The sequence below is a fragment of the Salvia splendens genome, chromosome 2 (assembly GCF_004379255.2).
Source record: "Salvia splendens isolate huo1 chromosome 2, SspV2, whole genome shotgun sequence".
Classification (NCBI taxonomy): domain Eukaryota; kingdom Viridiplantae; phylum Streptophyta; class Magnoliopsida; order Lamiales; family Lamiaceae; genus Salvia; species Salvia splendens.
The window spans coordinates 36,399,888-36,417,744 of record NC_056033.1 but is presented as its reverse complement, the minus strand read 5'-3'; the positions used below and the strand labels follow the sequence as shown (position 1 = coordinate 36,417,744).

General features: G+C 37.4%; 3 protein-coding genes across 3 annotated transcripts; 2 read left to right on the top strand and 1 right to left on the bottom strand.

Moving 5' to 3' along the window:
- The first annotated feature begins 3,673 nt into the window (after positions 1-3,673).
- Positions 3,674-6,591, top strand: LOC121792493 (actin-like). Its single transcript, XM_042190466.1, has 5 exons — positions 3,674-3,936; positions 4,961-5,032; positions 5,128-5,521; positions 5,631-6,244; positions 6,315-6,591. The coding sequence occupies exons 2-5, from the start codon at positions 4,973-4,975 to the stop codon at positions 6,378-6,380; spliced, it is 1,134 nt and encodes a 377-aa protein (XP_042046400.1). The 5' UTR covers positions 3,674-3,936; positions 4,961-4,972; the 3' UTR covers positions 6,381-6,591.
- A 355-nt stretch (positions 6,592-6,946) lies between these two features.
- Positions 6,947-11,551, top strand: LOC121792485 (pectin acetylesterase 5-like). The gene is made up of 12 exons (XM_042190448.1): positions 6,947-7,309; positions 7,423-7,505; positions 7,680-7,809; positions 8,056-8,141; positions 8,269-8,358; positions 8,746-8,870; positions 9,634-9,694; positions 10,151-10,207; positions 10,299-10,376; positions 10,452-10,557; positions 10,890-11,035; positions 11,137-11,551. The coding sequence occupies exons 1-12, from the start codon at positions 7,063-7,065 to the stop codon at positions 11,248-11,250; spliced, it is 1,323 nt and encodes a 440-aa protein (XP_042046382.1). The 5' UTR covers positions 6,947-7,062; the 3' UTR covers positions 11,251-11,551.
- Positions 11,552-13,408: 1,857 nt separating this feature from the next.
- Positions 13,409-16,277, bottom strand: LOC121792462 (probable protein phosphatase 2C 4). Its single transcript, XM_042190419.1, has 4 exons — positions 14,630-16,277; positions 14,425-14,538; positions 13,864-14,128; positions 13,409-13,760 (listed from the first exon to the last, which is right to left on the bottom strand). The coding sequence occupies exons 1-4, from the start codon at positions 16,049-16,051 to the stop codon at positions 13,645-13,647; spliced, it is 1,917 nt and encodes a 638-aa protein (XP_042046353.1). The 5' UTR covers positions 16,052-16,277; the 3' UTR covers positions 13,409-13,644.
- Positions 16,278-17,857: the final 1,580 nt, after the last annotated feature.

Sequence of the window (17,857 nt, the reverse complement as noted above, 5' to 3'; positions counted from 1 at the left end):
TAGATCATGACCCTATATATATATATATATATATATATATATATATATATATATATATATATATATATATATATATAGGGTAGTGATCAATATATAACTAATCTTAAGTGTATAACTAGAGAACAAATCTCAGCCACACATCTCAATGCTCCAAATTAATCTCATGACTTAGCTATTTTTACATGTTTTAAATAAAAAGTAATTAACAAGGGTATTTTGGGAAATCATATTCAACTCCAACCATCTCCTTCAATTTTCCAACTCCAATTCACACTCCATTATTTCCGGCGGAGTACGGGGAGCTGACAGACACGGCGGTGCATGGGGTGGTGGTGATTGGGAGGAGTGTGTTCTCCTACTGGGGCTTTTTTGGGTGCTGAAGCTGCTCTCGGGGCTGGGGATTAGCCGGGAGAGTAGAGCGGCGCTGGAGCGGCTGATTGGGAGATGCTCGATCAGGCGAAGCTGGACCTTCTGGTGTCCGGCGGAGGAGTAGGGGTGTATGATGTGAATTTGGTGGTGAGGCTGATCAGATTGTGTGTGTATCACTCAATTTTCCAGCTCCAATTCAATTTGGAAACTATATTTGGAGTTTCCGAAAGATTAGGATAATTTCTATATACATCTATTTAATTTTTTTAATTACCTAATTTATTTTTTGTTTTTTTACAATTAATTGTGTTGATTATTCATATGAAATTAATTGTGGTAATAATTATTCAACAAATCTAAGTACAAATGCATTCGAAGTCCACCCAACACAAACAGTGGGAATAATTATGTTAACTCCAATAAACCCATCTTAACCCATCTATAAAAAAAGTACTCTTAATGAAATCAATTACATATTCATGTGACTGCTGGGGTAGTTTAATGAAATGGGCGGACAAGAGGAATGATTCATTAATTAATTACTTGATGTAATTAGTTGGTTTATAGGTGAAATGTAATTGTTTACAAAACACATCACTCATGATTTTACCTCACTCTTGTTCACAAACACGTCACTCTTATTATGATTTTACCTCACTCTTGTTCACAAAACACGTCACTCTTATTGTGATTTTACTTCACTCTTGTTTACAAAACATCACTCTTGTTCTGATTTTACTTCACTCTTGTTCACAAAACACATCACTCTTGTTCTGATTTCACTTCACTCTTGTTCACAAAACACATCACTCTTGTTCTGATTTCACTTCACTCTTGTTCACAAAACACATCACTCTTGTTCTGATTTCACTTCACTCTTGTTCTGATTTTACTTCACTCTTGTTCACAAAACACTTCACTCTTGTTTTGATTTTACTTCACTCTTGTTCACAAAACACATCACTCTTGTTATGATTTCACTTCACTCTTGTTCACAAAACACATCACTCTTGTTCTGATTTCACTTCACTCTTGTTCACAAAACACATCACTCTTGTTCTGATTTCACTTCACTCTTGTTCACAAAACACATCACTCTTGTTCTGATTTCACTTCACTCTTGTTCTGATTTTGGGGATGAGTTGTGGGGATGATTTAACTTATTGTATTGTGGGGATGAATTGCACATGGTGCACTAATTTATAAATGGAGCTATATCCTTTTACGTTATGACCTCAATAAGTAGTCTTTCATAATCTATTTAATAATTTTTTAAAAATCAAAATCAGAATTTAATTTAATTTACAAATATCGAATAAATCTTCAAAAATAATAAGTGTATTATAATTTCTTGATGGTAATTTTATAGTAGTAAGAATGAAGAATAACAAAGATTTAAATATGAGTTATTCATATTAAAACAACGACAAGAAACAAATTCACAAGTCACGAATTTAACTAATTAAAAAATAGTACTCCCAAATTTAATTTTATGCTCTGTTTAAAATGTGTTTTGCATCAATTTGATCCCATTTGAGGTTTTGCTGGTGTTATGACATTCAATTATTATGTATAAAAGTGTTTATAAGTTTCTTTCTTGTTTGTATGTTCCCGTTAAACTTTTTGATTGGGCAATGTTTGTTCACTGATTATTTTTTTGTAGCATAGCTTAACCATTTGATTTATTAATTTAATGTGAAATTATGCCTTTTTGTTGTCACTGAAAAATGTATGTGATCCTTTCCATTTTATTTTCTGCATATTTATCCAGTAGCTTTGATGCACCATTTTGTGATATTGGTCTAAATAATCATAGTAATGAAAATGTGCAATATTCCTAAACCGGGACAAAACACATCACTCTTGTTCACAAAACACATCACTCTTGTTCTGATTTCACTTCACTCTTGTTCACAAAACACATCACTCTTGTTCTGATTTCACTTCACTCTTGTTCACAAAACACATCACTCTTGTTCTGATTTCACTTCACTCTTGTTCTGATTTTACTTCACTCTTGTTCACAAAACACATCACTCTTGTTCTGATTTTACTTCACTCTTGTTCACAAAACACATCACTCTTAGCATGATTTTACTTCACTCTTGTTTACAAAACACATCACTCTTAGCATGATTTTACTTCACTCTTCACTCTTAGCATGATTATTTTTGGGACAATTCAACATTGATATTATAATTAGATCAGAGCAAGAAGAAACAGAAAGGGGCTACATCTGAAATGCATAGCTAAAATCTCACAAAATTCAAATACTACACTACATCCCATCATAAAAATTGCAACGATAGCTTATCACCTAATGTTAATTCCCTAAGTAAAGGAAATCAAAACTAAGAAAAACAGAAGATAAATTGGGAAATGCAGGCTAAATCATATCATAGATCTGTGTGTTCCCGCTCGGGGTCAGATGCCACGATCATGTGCGACAAGATGTCGTGGAGCGGCCCGCCCTTGGCCATCGCCTCCTTCTTCTCCTTGATCACCGCGATGAGCTCCTTCCGGAGCGCCGCCGCCGCCTTGTTGATGGTGGCGGTGTTGTTGGCCGCTGGAAGAGTGGCGGAGGGGCAGTCGTTGGATTGCGCCTCTAAGCTGGTGCCCTGCGGGGCCTACTTGAACTCGACGAAACCCTCAGCGGAGTGCTGCGACGCCATGAGAACTGTGATAACTTGATTTTGGTATCAAGCTTTTACAAAATTACCATAATACCCCCGTCTGGTTATTATGGAGTAAATTTATGATTGAGGGAACTAATTTCTCCTTAAATTAGAAAATTACATGTATTAATACTAGCCCTTGATTTTCTTGATCTTGTGGCTATGATTTGTTCTCTAGTTATAGGTTTAAGAGGTGTTTGCCATAGATCATGACCCTATATATATATATATATAAACAGTATTCCGGTTCAACCAATGAACCAGTAATGACGCCGGTTCGCTTGCCGGTCCGGTTTTTAAAACATTGATTTTAATCGATTGAGCACGCTGCATCTCCCATGGATCTCGCTATTAAGTTTCACAAATGTTTTGGCGTTTTGCAGTCATTAATAAAGCTAATTAGGCTCGAGTTAAACAAGCTTTGCATTTGTAATGTACTTCTAATAAAAAAAAACATTAAATATATAATTTCAGGATTAAAAAGATGGAGAGATTATATTGCAGTCAAAAGGCCACAAAATGCATTACCGCACTTTTAGGGGTCAACTTTGAGATATTCGTATAGTTTGAGGAGTCGATATATAATGATGATAAAGATAGGAATAGAGAGGGGTCAATATGAAATTCACCCTACAAACATTCTGTACACTACACTAATGCACGAGTCAATCGGAGAAGATAATGCGGGATTGTAGTTGCATTTAAAGCTCAAGTTTCCATCTTCTTTCATTTCATTCGCATTTGCATTTTCATTTCACTCCGACTCCCTCATTCTCGCTCCTTTTTTCCAATTGTTTTTACCCTTTTTTTTGGAAACGTGATCGGCTGTTTGAAGAAGGCCATATAGCATTCTGTTGTTTCTGAAAAACGCTCGTAATCGTTCGAATCAGAGGTGATCAAATTCTGATTATTGATTCTTCGTTTTTCCTTTTCCTTTATTGTTTGGTTGAAATTATGTGGATTATTTGCTCTCGCATTGTTTTCCTCGTAAGATTAGTTTTCCGTTGTTTTATTAGGTTGATTTTAGGTAATCGTTGCATTTATGTTAACAATGTGCGTGTGCCTAGATATTGATTTATTTTTGTGTTTGCATGGATGCGATCTTTCGTAAGAGCAGGCTGATATTTGATTTTAAAACTTCAGATTTTTTTTCCAATCCTCCTTTTTCGGTTGCTTCGTGTGACGCCGATGCGTAATGCATGCAGAAATGTGATGGATATGGTATATTAGGTTGAAGAAATTCAGCTGCATTTGGCTTTTTGAGAGATTTCTGTGGAATAAATATGAATCTGTGTTGTATATTCAATCCACGTGACAATTTGTCAGTTGTTGGTTTCGATTTCATAAAATTTTAAGGATATTAGCTAGCTTGCAAGATTTTATGGAAAATGGCATTTCTAGGAAGGAAAAAGCAGATCTGGAATGAGTATGATTTCCGTTTAATGCAAATGATGTTAGGCATGATTTGATAGCTTCAACTGAAACAATTTGTTAGTCCCTGCATTTTTAGTCTTAATGAACAGTTTGTGAAAACTCTCAATTTGTTAGAGTTGCGGTCGTTTAGATCCTCATTCGAACAGTTGGCAAAGAGGGAGCTGAATGGTTGAATAGAACACCAGTTATAAATCTGTATCCTAGCTCAAGGGAGCTGGACCTTGTGAAAAAAAAGGAGATCTAGAGTAGCATCGCCCTTATCAACTTTCTTTTGGCATGTTCTTAGGAGTTAGTTTACCTATTCCACGACGTGATTCATTACATTTGTTAATGCATTTTAATCTACCGGAGTTGTTTAATACCATTTCTCCCTATATGAAAAATAAGTTTCCTAAACATGATGCGACGAATGAAATTGTATTGGTACGCTGTCCCACCACTTTTCATCAAAATTAACCATTAAGCTTGTATTCTGTTGGCAGATCAGCAAATAAATGGCAGAGAGTGATGATATTCAACCCCTTGTCTGTGACAATGGAACTGGAATGGTCAAGGTACGTAATATCTGTTTACACAAAAAAACATCAGTGTTTCTGTCTGGTTCTCTGTTTCTGGGAAGACTGTTATGTTATGTTGTTCCATGTTTCAGGCTGGATTTGCTGGAGATGATGCTCCGAGGGCCGTGTTCCCTAGCATCATAGGCCGCCCGCGCCACACAGGTGTGATGGTCGGCATGGGACAGAAGGATGCCTATGTTGGTGATGAGGCTCAGTCCAAGAGAGGTATTCTAACTCTCAAGTACCCAATTGAGCATGGCATTGTTAACAATTGGGATGACATGGAGAAGATATGGCATCACACATTCTACAACGAGCTTCGTGTTGCCCCAGAGGAGCACCCAATTCTCCTCACAGAAGCACCCCTCAACCCAAAGGCAAATCGAGAGAAGATGACACAGATCATGTTCGAAACCTTCAATTCCCCTGCCATGTATGTTGCCATTCAGGCTGTTCTGTCCCTCTATGCCAGTGGTCGAACGACTGGTAAGAGATTATCTCGTTGTCTTCGTGCAAATTTTATAGGATACAATGAGCTTAGTTAACAGGAAGAGTCTGTGATGTTTCTTATTCGTGATGTGCTCCTTTGTTTTAGGTATTGTGATGGACTCTGGTGATGGTGTGAGTCACACTGTGCCTATCTACGAAGGGTATTCTCTCCCTCACGCAATTCTTCGACTTGACCTTGCTGGGCGCGACCTCACTGAATTCTTCGCCAAGATCCTGACAGAGCGTGGCTACAGCTTCACAACCTCTGCTGAGAAGGAAATTGTGAGGGACATGAAGGAGAAGCTGACATACATTGCCCTTGACTTTGAGCAGGAGATGGAGACGGCCAAGACTAGCTCGGACATAGAGAAGAACTACGAGCTGCCGGATGGGCAAGTGATCACGATTGGGAATGAGCGTTTCCGTTGCCCTGAGGTGCTCTTCCAGCCAGCAATGATAGGAATGGAAGCTGCTGGCGTGCATGAGACAACATACAACTCGATCATGAAATGTGACGTGGATATCAGGAAGGACTTGTACGGGAATGTTGTGCTGAGTGGTGGCACCACCATGTTCCCCGGTATTGCTGATCGGATGAGCAAGGAAATCAGTGCATTGGCTCCAAGCAGCATGAAGATTAAGGTGGTGGCTCCGCCCGAGAGGAAGTACAGTGTCTGGATCGGGGGATCCATCCTCGCTTCCCTCAGCACCTTCCAGCAGGCACGTTACGTTACACATTACACATTACACTCGTTTGTAAATTCTTCAATATTTCATTGATTTTGTGCAGATGTGGATTGCTAAGGCCGAGTACGACGAGTCCGGCCCTTCCATTGTGCACCGGAAATGTTTCTGATCGCTCAATCATCGACTTCTCCCAAGGAAATGCTCTCCAATTCAGTTGCTGTTTCTTGTTACTTTCCATGTTTTTTACTTCATTAAGTTGTTTTTCTTGCTTTTGAAATTCAGCTATTATAGGTTTGTTGCCTCTGTTGTGCTCTCTTTGCTTTTATTGGTTGTTTGAATGTTTTTCTGCACATTTGTTTTTCAATAATCATTTTGTCTTTTATTCCAGTAGTTTTTGCTTATTATCGTTATGTTTATGTTTTAGATTATTTTCCCCTTCTTTTCCTATACTTGCAAGATCTAAATAACACGATCTATACCGGTTTAGGAAATAGAGATCAAAGTTCAATCTTTTTCTTCATCGGCCATCGCCATTTCCTTATAAAGTGAAATTAATTAAGTATATTGATTATAATTTCTTTTTATAGTTTCTTACAAATAACTTCCGAAAAAAAGGGATAATACATTTGTAATTTCAAAAAATTCACGGTGTGTGGATCGACCTCATTTAAAATATATTATTAATTCCATCAAATAAAACTACTCCATAAAAGAGAAATTTCTTCTTTTTTTTCAAACACATGCGTTTAAGTCAACTGATATACGAAAAGAAAATGAATCTCCCCGGTGGTACCCCAAGGTACAAACTCCATTAGCGGCATTCGATATCTCGTCGCACTTCCTTGCCTCCAATGCCAGCTAATCAGCACCGCCTTCTCCGCTTCACTTCCGACGGCCCATGGCGGTGGTGGCGTCAATTGTCGCAGAGGGAGCTGACAATGGCCACTGCCACGGCCGCAATCGTTTTTTTCCTCCTCGTCCTCTCTCCGTTTCCAAAAACCTCGCGCACATTTGGAGGTACAAACGTAATAACTTCAGAGGCAGATTCAGAGTGGGTGCCTTTCACGCCTCTTTCCAAAGCGCAGCAAAATTCTGCGTGTAAGCATCAATAACGTTTGTTTTTCTGCAATGCGAATCCAATTTTAGGTTTTCGTAGTATATATGTATAGTGTGTGAGTATGTATGTTTGATTCAACACGGATCGGATGCAGTTTGTTTGGATGGGAGTTTGCCTGGTTATCATCTAAAGCGAGGATTCGGATCGGGCTCCGACAGTTGGCTAATTCACGTTGAGGTTTATTTAATTTTTACTTATTGTAACTGTGCATGAGTGATATATTTGTTGAATGATGTGTGTGTAAAATTTTATGAGGATTAAAATGAACTGGTGATCATCAGATGCTTATTATTATGAACTTTTTTTTTGTTGTGGATCAACTACTTGTATGAATATTGCGTTTCTATGTAGGGTGGAGGATGGTGTAGCAATATAACATCTTGTTCGGATCGGAAGAAAACAAAATTAGGTTCATCAACTTATATGGACAAACAAGATCAGTTTTTGGGAATCTTGAGCCATCATCCAGTTCAAAATCCTGGTATGATGTTAACTGTGTACCTATTATAAAATATATTGCATTTATTTCAAGTTTAAGTTTTGCACTGCATATGTTTTATTTAAAATTATGGTCGAGTTCAATATAATTGTATCCACTTCTAAAAAATGTTCAATGTTTTGGACATCTTCCAAATTATGGGTGAGTCAATATAATTTTAATGGATTATAGCCATTGATTTTTTTCTTTCTAGTTCTTTCTTGTTTAATGCTTTGGGCAATCTTTCAGATTTTTTCAACTGGAACAAGGTGAAAGTAAGGTATTGTGATGGATCATCATTTTCCAGTCGTCCTCGTCCTGATACTGAGTTCCAAGTAAGTCATATTAAAGATGATGGTTTAGATTTATCATGTAATTATTTACCACACCTATCGGAAGCATAAAACATTGTGGTGAACCTTGGCAGTAGTTTAATTGCGTCTCTATTCATTTATGTTTCAGAACGGAACAGAACTCTTCTTCAGAGGTCAGCTTATCTGGGACACACTTATGGATGAGCTATTGACAATTGGAATGTCTAAAGCTAGACAGGTAACTAAAGTTAATTTGTCTCTCCATGTGTCCATCAGCTCGTAGGCAAACATCCATGATCTCTTCTTTTTCACTTTACTTTTTTAATGAAACGTTCATATATAGTACTCCATGATTTTTGCTATCTGTTTGAGAAATTTAGTTTTTTTTCGACTCAGTATTGCCATTTCAAGTTTGATATATGCTTATAGTTTTACATTATATCCTCGAATGACATCTTAAACTGAGTACATGAGTCCTGCACTTTCTCCTCCCCACTCTGATTATTCAAATTTCAAAATGATGTGATGGTTGATCTTTGATACATCAAATGCATCTTGTTGCCAGCATCAATTTTATTGCAAATATTAGGTTTTGCAATTGCTTATGCCAACTTCACAATCACAGGCCATTCTCACAGGATGCTCTGCTGGTGGTTTGGCCATTCTCATACACTGTGATGACTTCCGAGATCTTCTTCCAAAAGATACAGATGTGAAATGTCTGGCAGATGCAGGTTTTTTCCCTAATGAGTATGTGCTGCAATTTCTCTATTCACCTCTTTGATTGTTATTGTTCTGTTATTTCTCTTTGACTTTGCTTCTGCAGATCTTTGCGTAAGTTAATTAGATATGGGTTCGAGTTACTAAGAATCAACTGATGCATGCCAGTGGCTCTTTATCTTTCCCAATGTTTTGCAGGATTGTGAATAACATTTTTTTCCTCACACCACTCACTGTTTTTGGGGACATAAACAATAGCGACAAAGGCTGTAGAGCCAACTTGTTTACTAATAAAGAATGGTTGGCAGTGTATACATGCTGAATTGAAGGAATGAACTTTGTGGTGCATCTGTTAGTTGTATTTCCAATTTTAATATGCAATTTTGTTTTGTAAGGTGTTTTCAAATATGGCAACATAGGGATTGGAAATTCGCTTTTCTATATTGATGGAAAAAACAAGGTTTCATTTTATAGCATAGCAAGTTTTGCTCCAAGTATAAGGTTGGACATCTACAAAGGGTGAATATAGTTTCCTTTTGTCACAAATAGATTATTGCTGAAAGTGTCTTAAACGAGTATATTGCAAATAGCTGGACTTGTAGTCAGTTAACTGAGTTTTAAAGTGAAGTAATAAGCACATAGCATCTAGATAGATGGTTGATTGCTTGGCTATTAACTAAATAAGTCGTTAAGCTAAAATAGCATCTATTAAAAAATACTGAAGTTCTTTTCTTTATATTCTCTTTGCCTTGTCTGTCATGTTCAAATTGAAAAGTGATTTGTTCTCTTACAGGAAAGATATTGTTGGAAACCATGGCATCGAATCCTTTTATCATGATGTTGTTCATCTCCAGGTTGTCTATCCAAAACTTCATAGCCTGTTGATGTATGCGAGAGATTTTAAGTGTGTTCGTATGCCTTTTTTGGTGACAATTTCTTGCATTAGGGATCTCTCTGTCACTTACAAAATACAATACTACTTGTTCGCTAGTAAAACAATCAGAGTGGGAAGTCTCAAGTACTGTTGTGGAGCTAGACTCTATTTTTCCTGAACCTTTTGGGCTTTACATTAAGAACAATATTGCATATAACAACTTCCCTTTACTGAACATTTTCCAAGTCTGATAGATAGAGTTCGTCCTTGAGGCTTAGAACATGGCCTATCTCTTTGAAAGGTGAATAATTCTTATACGATGGGTAACTGAAATGTATGATTGCTTTCAGCAGGCATCAAACACAAAAATAATCTATTTTTCAAATTGTGTATGATGAATAGATTTATAACTTGTCCTCACCTGACCTGATTGCAGGGCATTGCAAAAAGTTTAAACCATGATTGTGTTGCCAGATCTGGCGAGCCCTCTAAGGTGAATTTGCTTCTGTAAATATTTGGCTGCTCATTGTTCTTCAAAATCTCTTTATTTCCTTAAACTAAGGACCTAGTGTTTCTTGTGTCAGTGTTTCTTCCCTCAGGAATTTATAGGAAATATAAGGACCCCTGTCTTCCTTGTTCAACCAGCATATGATTTTTGGCAGGTACTTTGTTATGTATTACCAGCGGATTCAACATTTCTAACATGTTATAATTACACGTTTTGTATTTTCTTCCAGATAGAAAACATCTATGTGCCTAAATTGTCGGATCCCCAAGGCAGTTGGCGCAAGTGCAGGCTAAATATTTTTAATTGCAACTCCAACCAGCTAGAAGTGCTCCATGGTACTATTATTATATAAGCTAGATTTCTCACTTATATGTGCAAAAAAGTTCACATGTTTGATTATTCAAATCAGCTGGCAATTACTATGGGTTCAGATCAAACTTCTCTCGGGTCCCTGTAACTAACTTTAATGGTGGAAATTGGGTTGTCAATATTACCTGCTTACCTGAACTTAGTAGTGTTGTTTGTTAATCTAGATTCTGGTGGATACATTGTTTGTAATTGTCCATTCCGGATTTAACTCTGCCATGGCTTAAAATTGTTTCAGTTGTGCACATTAGCATAAATTCTTATAACTTCTGATTCCAGTAATGAGTTTTCATGTATGCAGGTTACAGAAATTCATTGCTCAGGACACTAGATGGATTTCAGAATAAACCAAAATGGGGAATGTTTATTAATTCCTGTTTTATCCATTGCCAGACATGGGCAGCTGGGACATGGCATTCACCCACATCTCCCAGAATCAACAGCAAAGTTAGTTTTCCTTGTTCTTGTTTAAATATTGTTCAGACACAATGTTTGTCCATGATGGCTTGAATCAGCATATACATCTCCATTTCCTCTCTGTAAAACAGACAGTTGCGGAAACAGTAGGTGATTGGTACTTCGAAAGAGAATCAGCAATAAGAGTCGACTGTCCTTTCCCGTGCAACCCTACTTGCTATAACAAAGATCTCTCAGCTGGTTGAGAATTACTCCCAAGATTACATTAGAGATGCTATTATCTCGTCTCTCCTCACAGCAACTGTTTAGCTGGTTGAATTGATTCTCAAGTATGAGCCGTGACTGGGACCAGTTTTAGATGCTGCCTATGGAAGAATATGTTACTCTCCCCTTGTCCAACTTCTTCAACACGACGGGGTCGAGCGCTGTAAGTTCTTTTGGTAAATCATGGTATTGAAAATGCATTTTTCACATTTCTAGATCAGATTTGTTTTGTAGACTGCTATTTATGTGGAAGATATGGTACTATAAGATTGTCGATTTTTACATGCATTCAGAGTTTATGACTTGGTAAGATCAAACTGACTGTAACCACTTTGCTGATGTTCCTCTTCCCACATGCAGCATGACTTTCGAATTTCTATGCGTGTGTTTTGCGATAGTAGTACATAATATTAGTAGTATTTCTAGTATACAGTGGTCAACCCTCAAATTTTCAATACTACTATAGCTACATGCAAATGACATAGTATTATTGTTGAATTGATGTTCGGATTATGACGATGACTCTCCAGCTATTCTTAATAGTATATTATTTTATTATATGAAACCCTTCTACGCAATTATTGTGATGTGAGATTAAATTATATGCTCTTTTTTCCATGACTTTTATAACAGAAAAATGTTAATATGGGTTGACTTATAAGCTTATTAACTGGTGGCATGAAGCTTTTGGACTAAGTTACATATTAAGAAATCGAATTTAGTGGAAGGTGTTGCTATTCAACTATGAGTGGTTGTCGAACACCAAAATTATGTCATTGGTATGAATTTGAGCTAACATTCGATGTTCTTCTTGAAAGGATTTCATAATATAATAGAAATAACAATCTCCCTAGGAAATCTTTCTGTCCAACCCTAAACATTCGCGCTATCTATATTCTTTTGTGTTTTTGTGTAGTAACACTATCTATATTCTACAAGCATGCAAAATCCCATCAATAAAGAATCTATCTAAATCTCAAGAGGGTTAATCTATGTTCAATATAAAGTAAAATCTCTTGAACAATGTTGAGAAATAGTGTTATATTTCAAGGACTACTTTTTTCCTCAGTTCATCAATTTGGCTTCATAAAAACACCACTTTTACTTATGTTCTATACTTTTCTAATTTATTTCGTAAATGTATCTTGTTAATAAATGTTTTAAAACGACTGATACCCTTATGTCATAATATGGAAAAAAAAACAACCTTTTCAAATTATATATCTCATATTTAGGAAGTGTAACTTTTTTATTGGTACATGCAAAATTATCTCTAAATCAAATTGAAAATTATGTGAGAATTTATTTTAAATTTTTCAAATCAAATCTTTTTAAGGATATTTTTAAAAATATAAAAAGGACGATGTATCAAGAAAATAATATTAATAATAAAATTAGTTTAAACTAAAATTCAATTAAAACAATAGGGTCATTGTCCTTGTACATATGCAATTCTAATATCTTTATTTTAAGCTATTAGCCTAAAATGATATACAACCATCAATAGCCCCCACAATCGATGCTGACACTACAGACCAAACTTTTGATTAATTATAATAAAAGTCACGAGATGTCAGAGATACCAAAACCACAAGCACTTGTCCCAAATATTTAATAAGTTGCATAGTTTTTTTTTTTTTTTTTTTTTTTTTTTTTTGTTTGTTTGTTTTTTTTTTTTTTTTTTTTTTTTTTTTTTTTTTAAGTTGCATAGTTCACACTACTACTTTTCATAAATCTATATTTAAATAATACTTATTCGGCACCCATTTGCATTAATCATGAACCTACCGCATTTTGTTCATGCACCATCCATCCAACAAATCATGGATTATAATTATATAATGCATCATACTATTTCGTTGTTTAGTTGGAAGTCAACTATCTAATTTGAGTGTGGAGTTGTGGTTTTGTTTATTTCTTCTAGAAAAACCTTCGTCACTAATTACTGAGTATTAGGTTTCTATCTAATCCATACATCTATAAATAGTTTTGCTTACAACATTTAGTTTGCTTATTATGTAGTATTCGATTTTAAGATTTTCATTATCGTGAATTTTTCTCTATTCATAAGCAAACACTATTGAAAGAGATAAAAGAGAACAATAGGGAGTAGTAACTTAATAAGTAGTACTATTAGAATAAGCAAAGAACAAAAGAATTAGTATTAGAGCTCAATACGGCTGAAATATGGCACTTCTTGATCAAGAATGTTACTTTCAAGATAGCACCATAACTTACAAAATTCCCAACTTTATACACATAATTTTACACACACTGGTAGGTATTTCCACCCTCAAAAACAACTCTCCAACACTGTAAAAACTCTTCTATGCACTTTTTCCTAATCTGTATCTATATTTTTTTACTAACACTACTTACACCGATGATCGCCATATCCTACCTTCGAAGGAGATGATGATAATAGAGACATCGTCATGGTACCTCCGTCTATCGCCTTGTCTGATATCAAGAAGCTCATGGAACTCCATACCTGCAATGGTTCCACAACGGTTAGATATTGGGACAAAAAAATCACTAGCGTGCTTTCAATAGACGTTTCTTTAGCGCCCTTTTCGTATAGAGACGAGACATACCAGCTTTCTTGGCTGCACGAAACAGGACTTCCTCGACAAGGTGTTGAGCCGGATCCCCCTCTGGGAACATTGCCATGAATGTTTCAACCTCTGAGACGGCCTCTTGATTGGTGAAGTATTGGTAGAGGCCATCGGAAGATAGGATCAAGAACTTGTCTTTCGCCTCTAGCTTGTGGTGGCAGAGGGAAGGCGAGCATATGATGTACGGCAAGGTTCCAACATAGTCGATCCTAAACATCTCTAGAAGTGCATTGTTCCATTTTGGCTGCCGGATCAAGAGAAAGCATGATCAGTATTTTAACCTACGGCTCAGGTTTCCGTTCATGATTGCATTACAGAAACATAAGTTCAAGCCCGATTTCAAATTCAAGAAGCAATCTACATATGGATAAGGCTAGCCAGTCTAATAAAGACATTCACACAAGTTTGAAATAGAAAGGTTGTTCATCTATTTCGAATGCCAACTAGACGTTTTCGTTACTTTTTAGATCAAATGCATCAACATAAACATGATATAAGCTGCAAGAAGCATTTAACAAGAAAAAAAGATGAGAAATTTACATGTTTCAAAAAACCAGCTCCAAATGCCCTTGTCACCTTCAAGGAACCTTTCACTCTATCATTGATGACTGCAGCCGGATCATCAGGATGTGCATTTCTTATCCTCCTCACCTCCTGCATCAACAACAAAAACACGAAATTCAGCACACAAAACACCAACAAAGGCCAAAAATCCAACCTTGATTAGAAAATAACAAGAATCTACCTCTTTAACACAAGTGCCATGATCCATTGTGAGCTGACAAGAACTCAAATGGTGCACATTCTCATACTCATAGCCATAGAGCACCTCCTCACTATCCTTCCTCCCCCTCCCAGTGCCACAACCATCCTCGTCTCTCTGAGCCAACACCGCCCTACTATCCCCCACATTCATCACATAAACATCATCTCCCTTCATCACCATCACAAGCACACAAGACCCCATCAAGGCCAGCTCCGGATTCTCCAACAGCATCATATCCGATATCTCCAAATACGAGGCCTCCGTCCTCCTCAACCCCTCAGATAAGGCCTTCAACACCCCCAAATGATTCACGGGCGCCATGTCCGAACCCACAATTCCATCCGGCCCTAAATTGCTCAACTTCTCCCTCAACTTTCTGTCAAGATCCACCCTTTCCTTACTGTCCAAGCTCTTGGACATGAATGAAGCACTATTCACTGTATTTTCGCAAGAATTGGTCTTGTCACTCCACAGCAAACCCTTGAGCTCTTTAGACACATTTGAGTAAAGATTGTTCAAGAGGAAATCAGTTGCATCAGGGCCATTGAATCCATCATAGATGCCTACAAAAACCCATCCATGCTCCTCAGAGATGACTACATGAACCCTATCCTCCCCTGCTTTCCCCTGCGCCCACTGCAAATTTTGGCTACCAAAAGACTCATCCCCAACGTCGTCGTTTTCGTCAATCAAGCTCATATCTGTGCTCAAATTGTGGCTCGTGATCGTGCTGCTGTTCCCGCTGTTACTACTACTTGTTTGAATGTGATTTTGGGGCTCTATATTTTGATGATCGTGACTTTCCTGATTGTGATTTCTTCTCAATTCTTTGGAGAAACCCTTGAAAGATTTGGAGACAATTCTCTTGAAATTCTTGATTAAAGCCCATTTGTTGGATTTGGGCTTGTACCTCTGCAGCTGCTGATCGTACTGATTCTCCAAGGGGCCGGAGATGAAGCTCCTCTCGATGGGGCCGGAGAGGAATCCGCGCTCAATTTGGCCAGAAATTGGGCCGGAGTTTCTGAGGATCGGGCCAGATTTAACGGTGGCGGTTGAGTTTCTGGGGATTGGCTGGAGCGGGATTGAGGAGAAGAAATTGGAGCTCTCAAAGGCGGAAGCTTTGTCGATTGAGTCAGAAGCAGCGGCGTAGGCGGTGGAGAGAGGGGTGTAGGTGTTGGCGGAGATGGAAGCGCCGGAGATGGTGCGATACACCGTTGTCGTTTGCGAGGCTGGTGGGTCGTCAAAAGATTGGATTTTGTGAAGAGGGTCGGGCGGGATGTAGCAGAAGGAGTGGCCCAGCCCCTCGTCCAGCGGCTCCGATAGGCACAGCGCCACGTCGTTGCGCCGCCGTGAAATATCTCCGGCGAAGCACGGAGTTAGCTTTCCGATTCCGTTTCCCATTTCTACTTGTAGGAAGAGAAACTATGGACAATTGGAAAGGTTCAATTCTTGATTTGCTTTCTCTAATAGAGAGAGAGAGAGAGAGAGATGGGTTTGAAGTTGAGAGAATTCACGTTTTGGTGATGGAGTTGAAGAAGAGAGAGAGAAAGAGTTGACTTGAAACGGGTGACGGTATTGAGAATAAAAATTTAGATTTGTTATTTAATTGTAGACGTTTTGGTTTTGGAGGGCTGAAGGCGTTGACTATTAGTTATCAATATATTTGTATCTATAGGTGTGTGTGTGTGTGTGTGTGTGTGTGTGTGTGTGTTTTCCTTTTACCAGTGCGTGTGGGGTTTGAAGGGAATTTATTGGAGAATAGTAGCCAACGGTTGAAGAATGTGATGCGGATGAAATGCAATAGTTGTTTTTAGAGAGATTAGTAACAGTGACTAATGTTAATGTGGCAACTCTTGTATGGTTAACTTGATAATGATCCAATCCAACAAGGGTTTATCTGAAACTGTTTTGTTAAGAAACTCTCAATCCGAACACAAATTCGACTTGCTATACTCAAATCTAGGGGTTCTCGAGAACAAAAAAAATAAGGTCACGGTTCAGTTTCGGTTTGTGGATTAGAGTTTAAGCGGTTCTCGATTCTAATTGAGAACCAAAGAACCAGTTAGTGGGTTTAATTTTTTCATATATTTATTTTAATTTCATAAAATTGTAAAAAGTAAAAAGTGAAAACCCTACAATGCTTCTCTCTCTTAAGTCTCAACTTATCACTCCACGTTCATGCTGGTCTCTCCCACGCCGCTGCTCTCTCCAACGAGGCGACGACGAGGTTGTTGCTCCGACTCTCCACGCCGCTGCTCTCTCCAGCGGGCCACGACTAGGTTGTTGCTCCGACTCTCCACGACGCTACTCTCTCCGACGAGGGGCTTCAAAGTTCGAAAGTACGTACAAGGAATTGTAATAGCAAACACACACTTTTTTAATTTCTTTCACTTGATGTCGGTTGCTTCGGTAGAACCGAAGAACATGTCGGACAGGACCGATCGGTTCCTCAAGGAACCAATCTGACTTAGGGTTCGGTTTCGGTTCTGGAATTCAAAAAAAAATATGTCGGTTAACCAACTAATTAGTTCGGTTGGAACCGAAGCGATCGAATCCCCATCCATGTTCAAATTCGAACTTGGATTGAACATGACACGAACCCATTAACGACACAATATAATATAAGTTGACACGACACGATAACAACTCAATAACGACTCAAACATAATACTATTACACTAGTAAACATGATTATTAAACATGATAAACCTAAGAATAGAGCTAAAATATATACACTTTAAAAAAATAAGTAAATTTGTAATAATATTTATATTTAATAGGTCACCCAACCTAATCCAAAATTATTGAATTTTTAACGTGTCAACCTAATAAGGATACAAAACTAATAAGACTTGATCTAAACTATTAATTATGTATGTGTTTGTGTTGAATTTTCGTGTCGTGACGAAAATTACTAGCCCTAAGTTTTTCATATGTCCTCAAACAATAGTCTTTTTTCCATTCTGCTGTGATCCACAAAACTAATCCACTTTCATTTTTGGTAACTTTTTTTCTTTTTAGGAGTAAATCTCCATTAACACTTTAATCACTTTTTCCTTTTATTTTTTTATTTTACTAATTTTTGCATTAAATTTGAACCGTCACTAAAATCTCGTTTTTATGAAGATGTAGTACTCTGTACTAATCAATTGACGTGATTATGTTTGGAATGATAAATACTCCATCTATTTCGAATATGAATTGAGT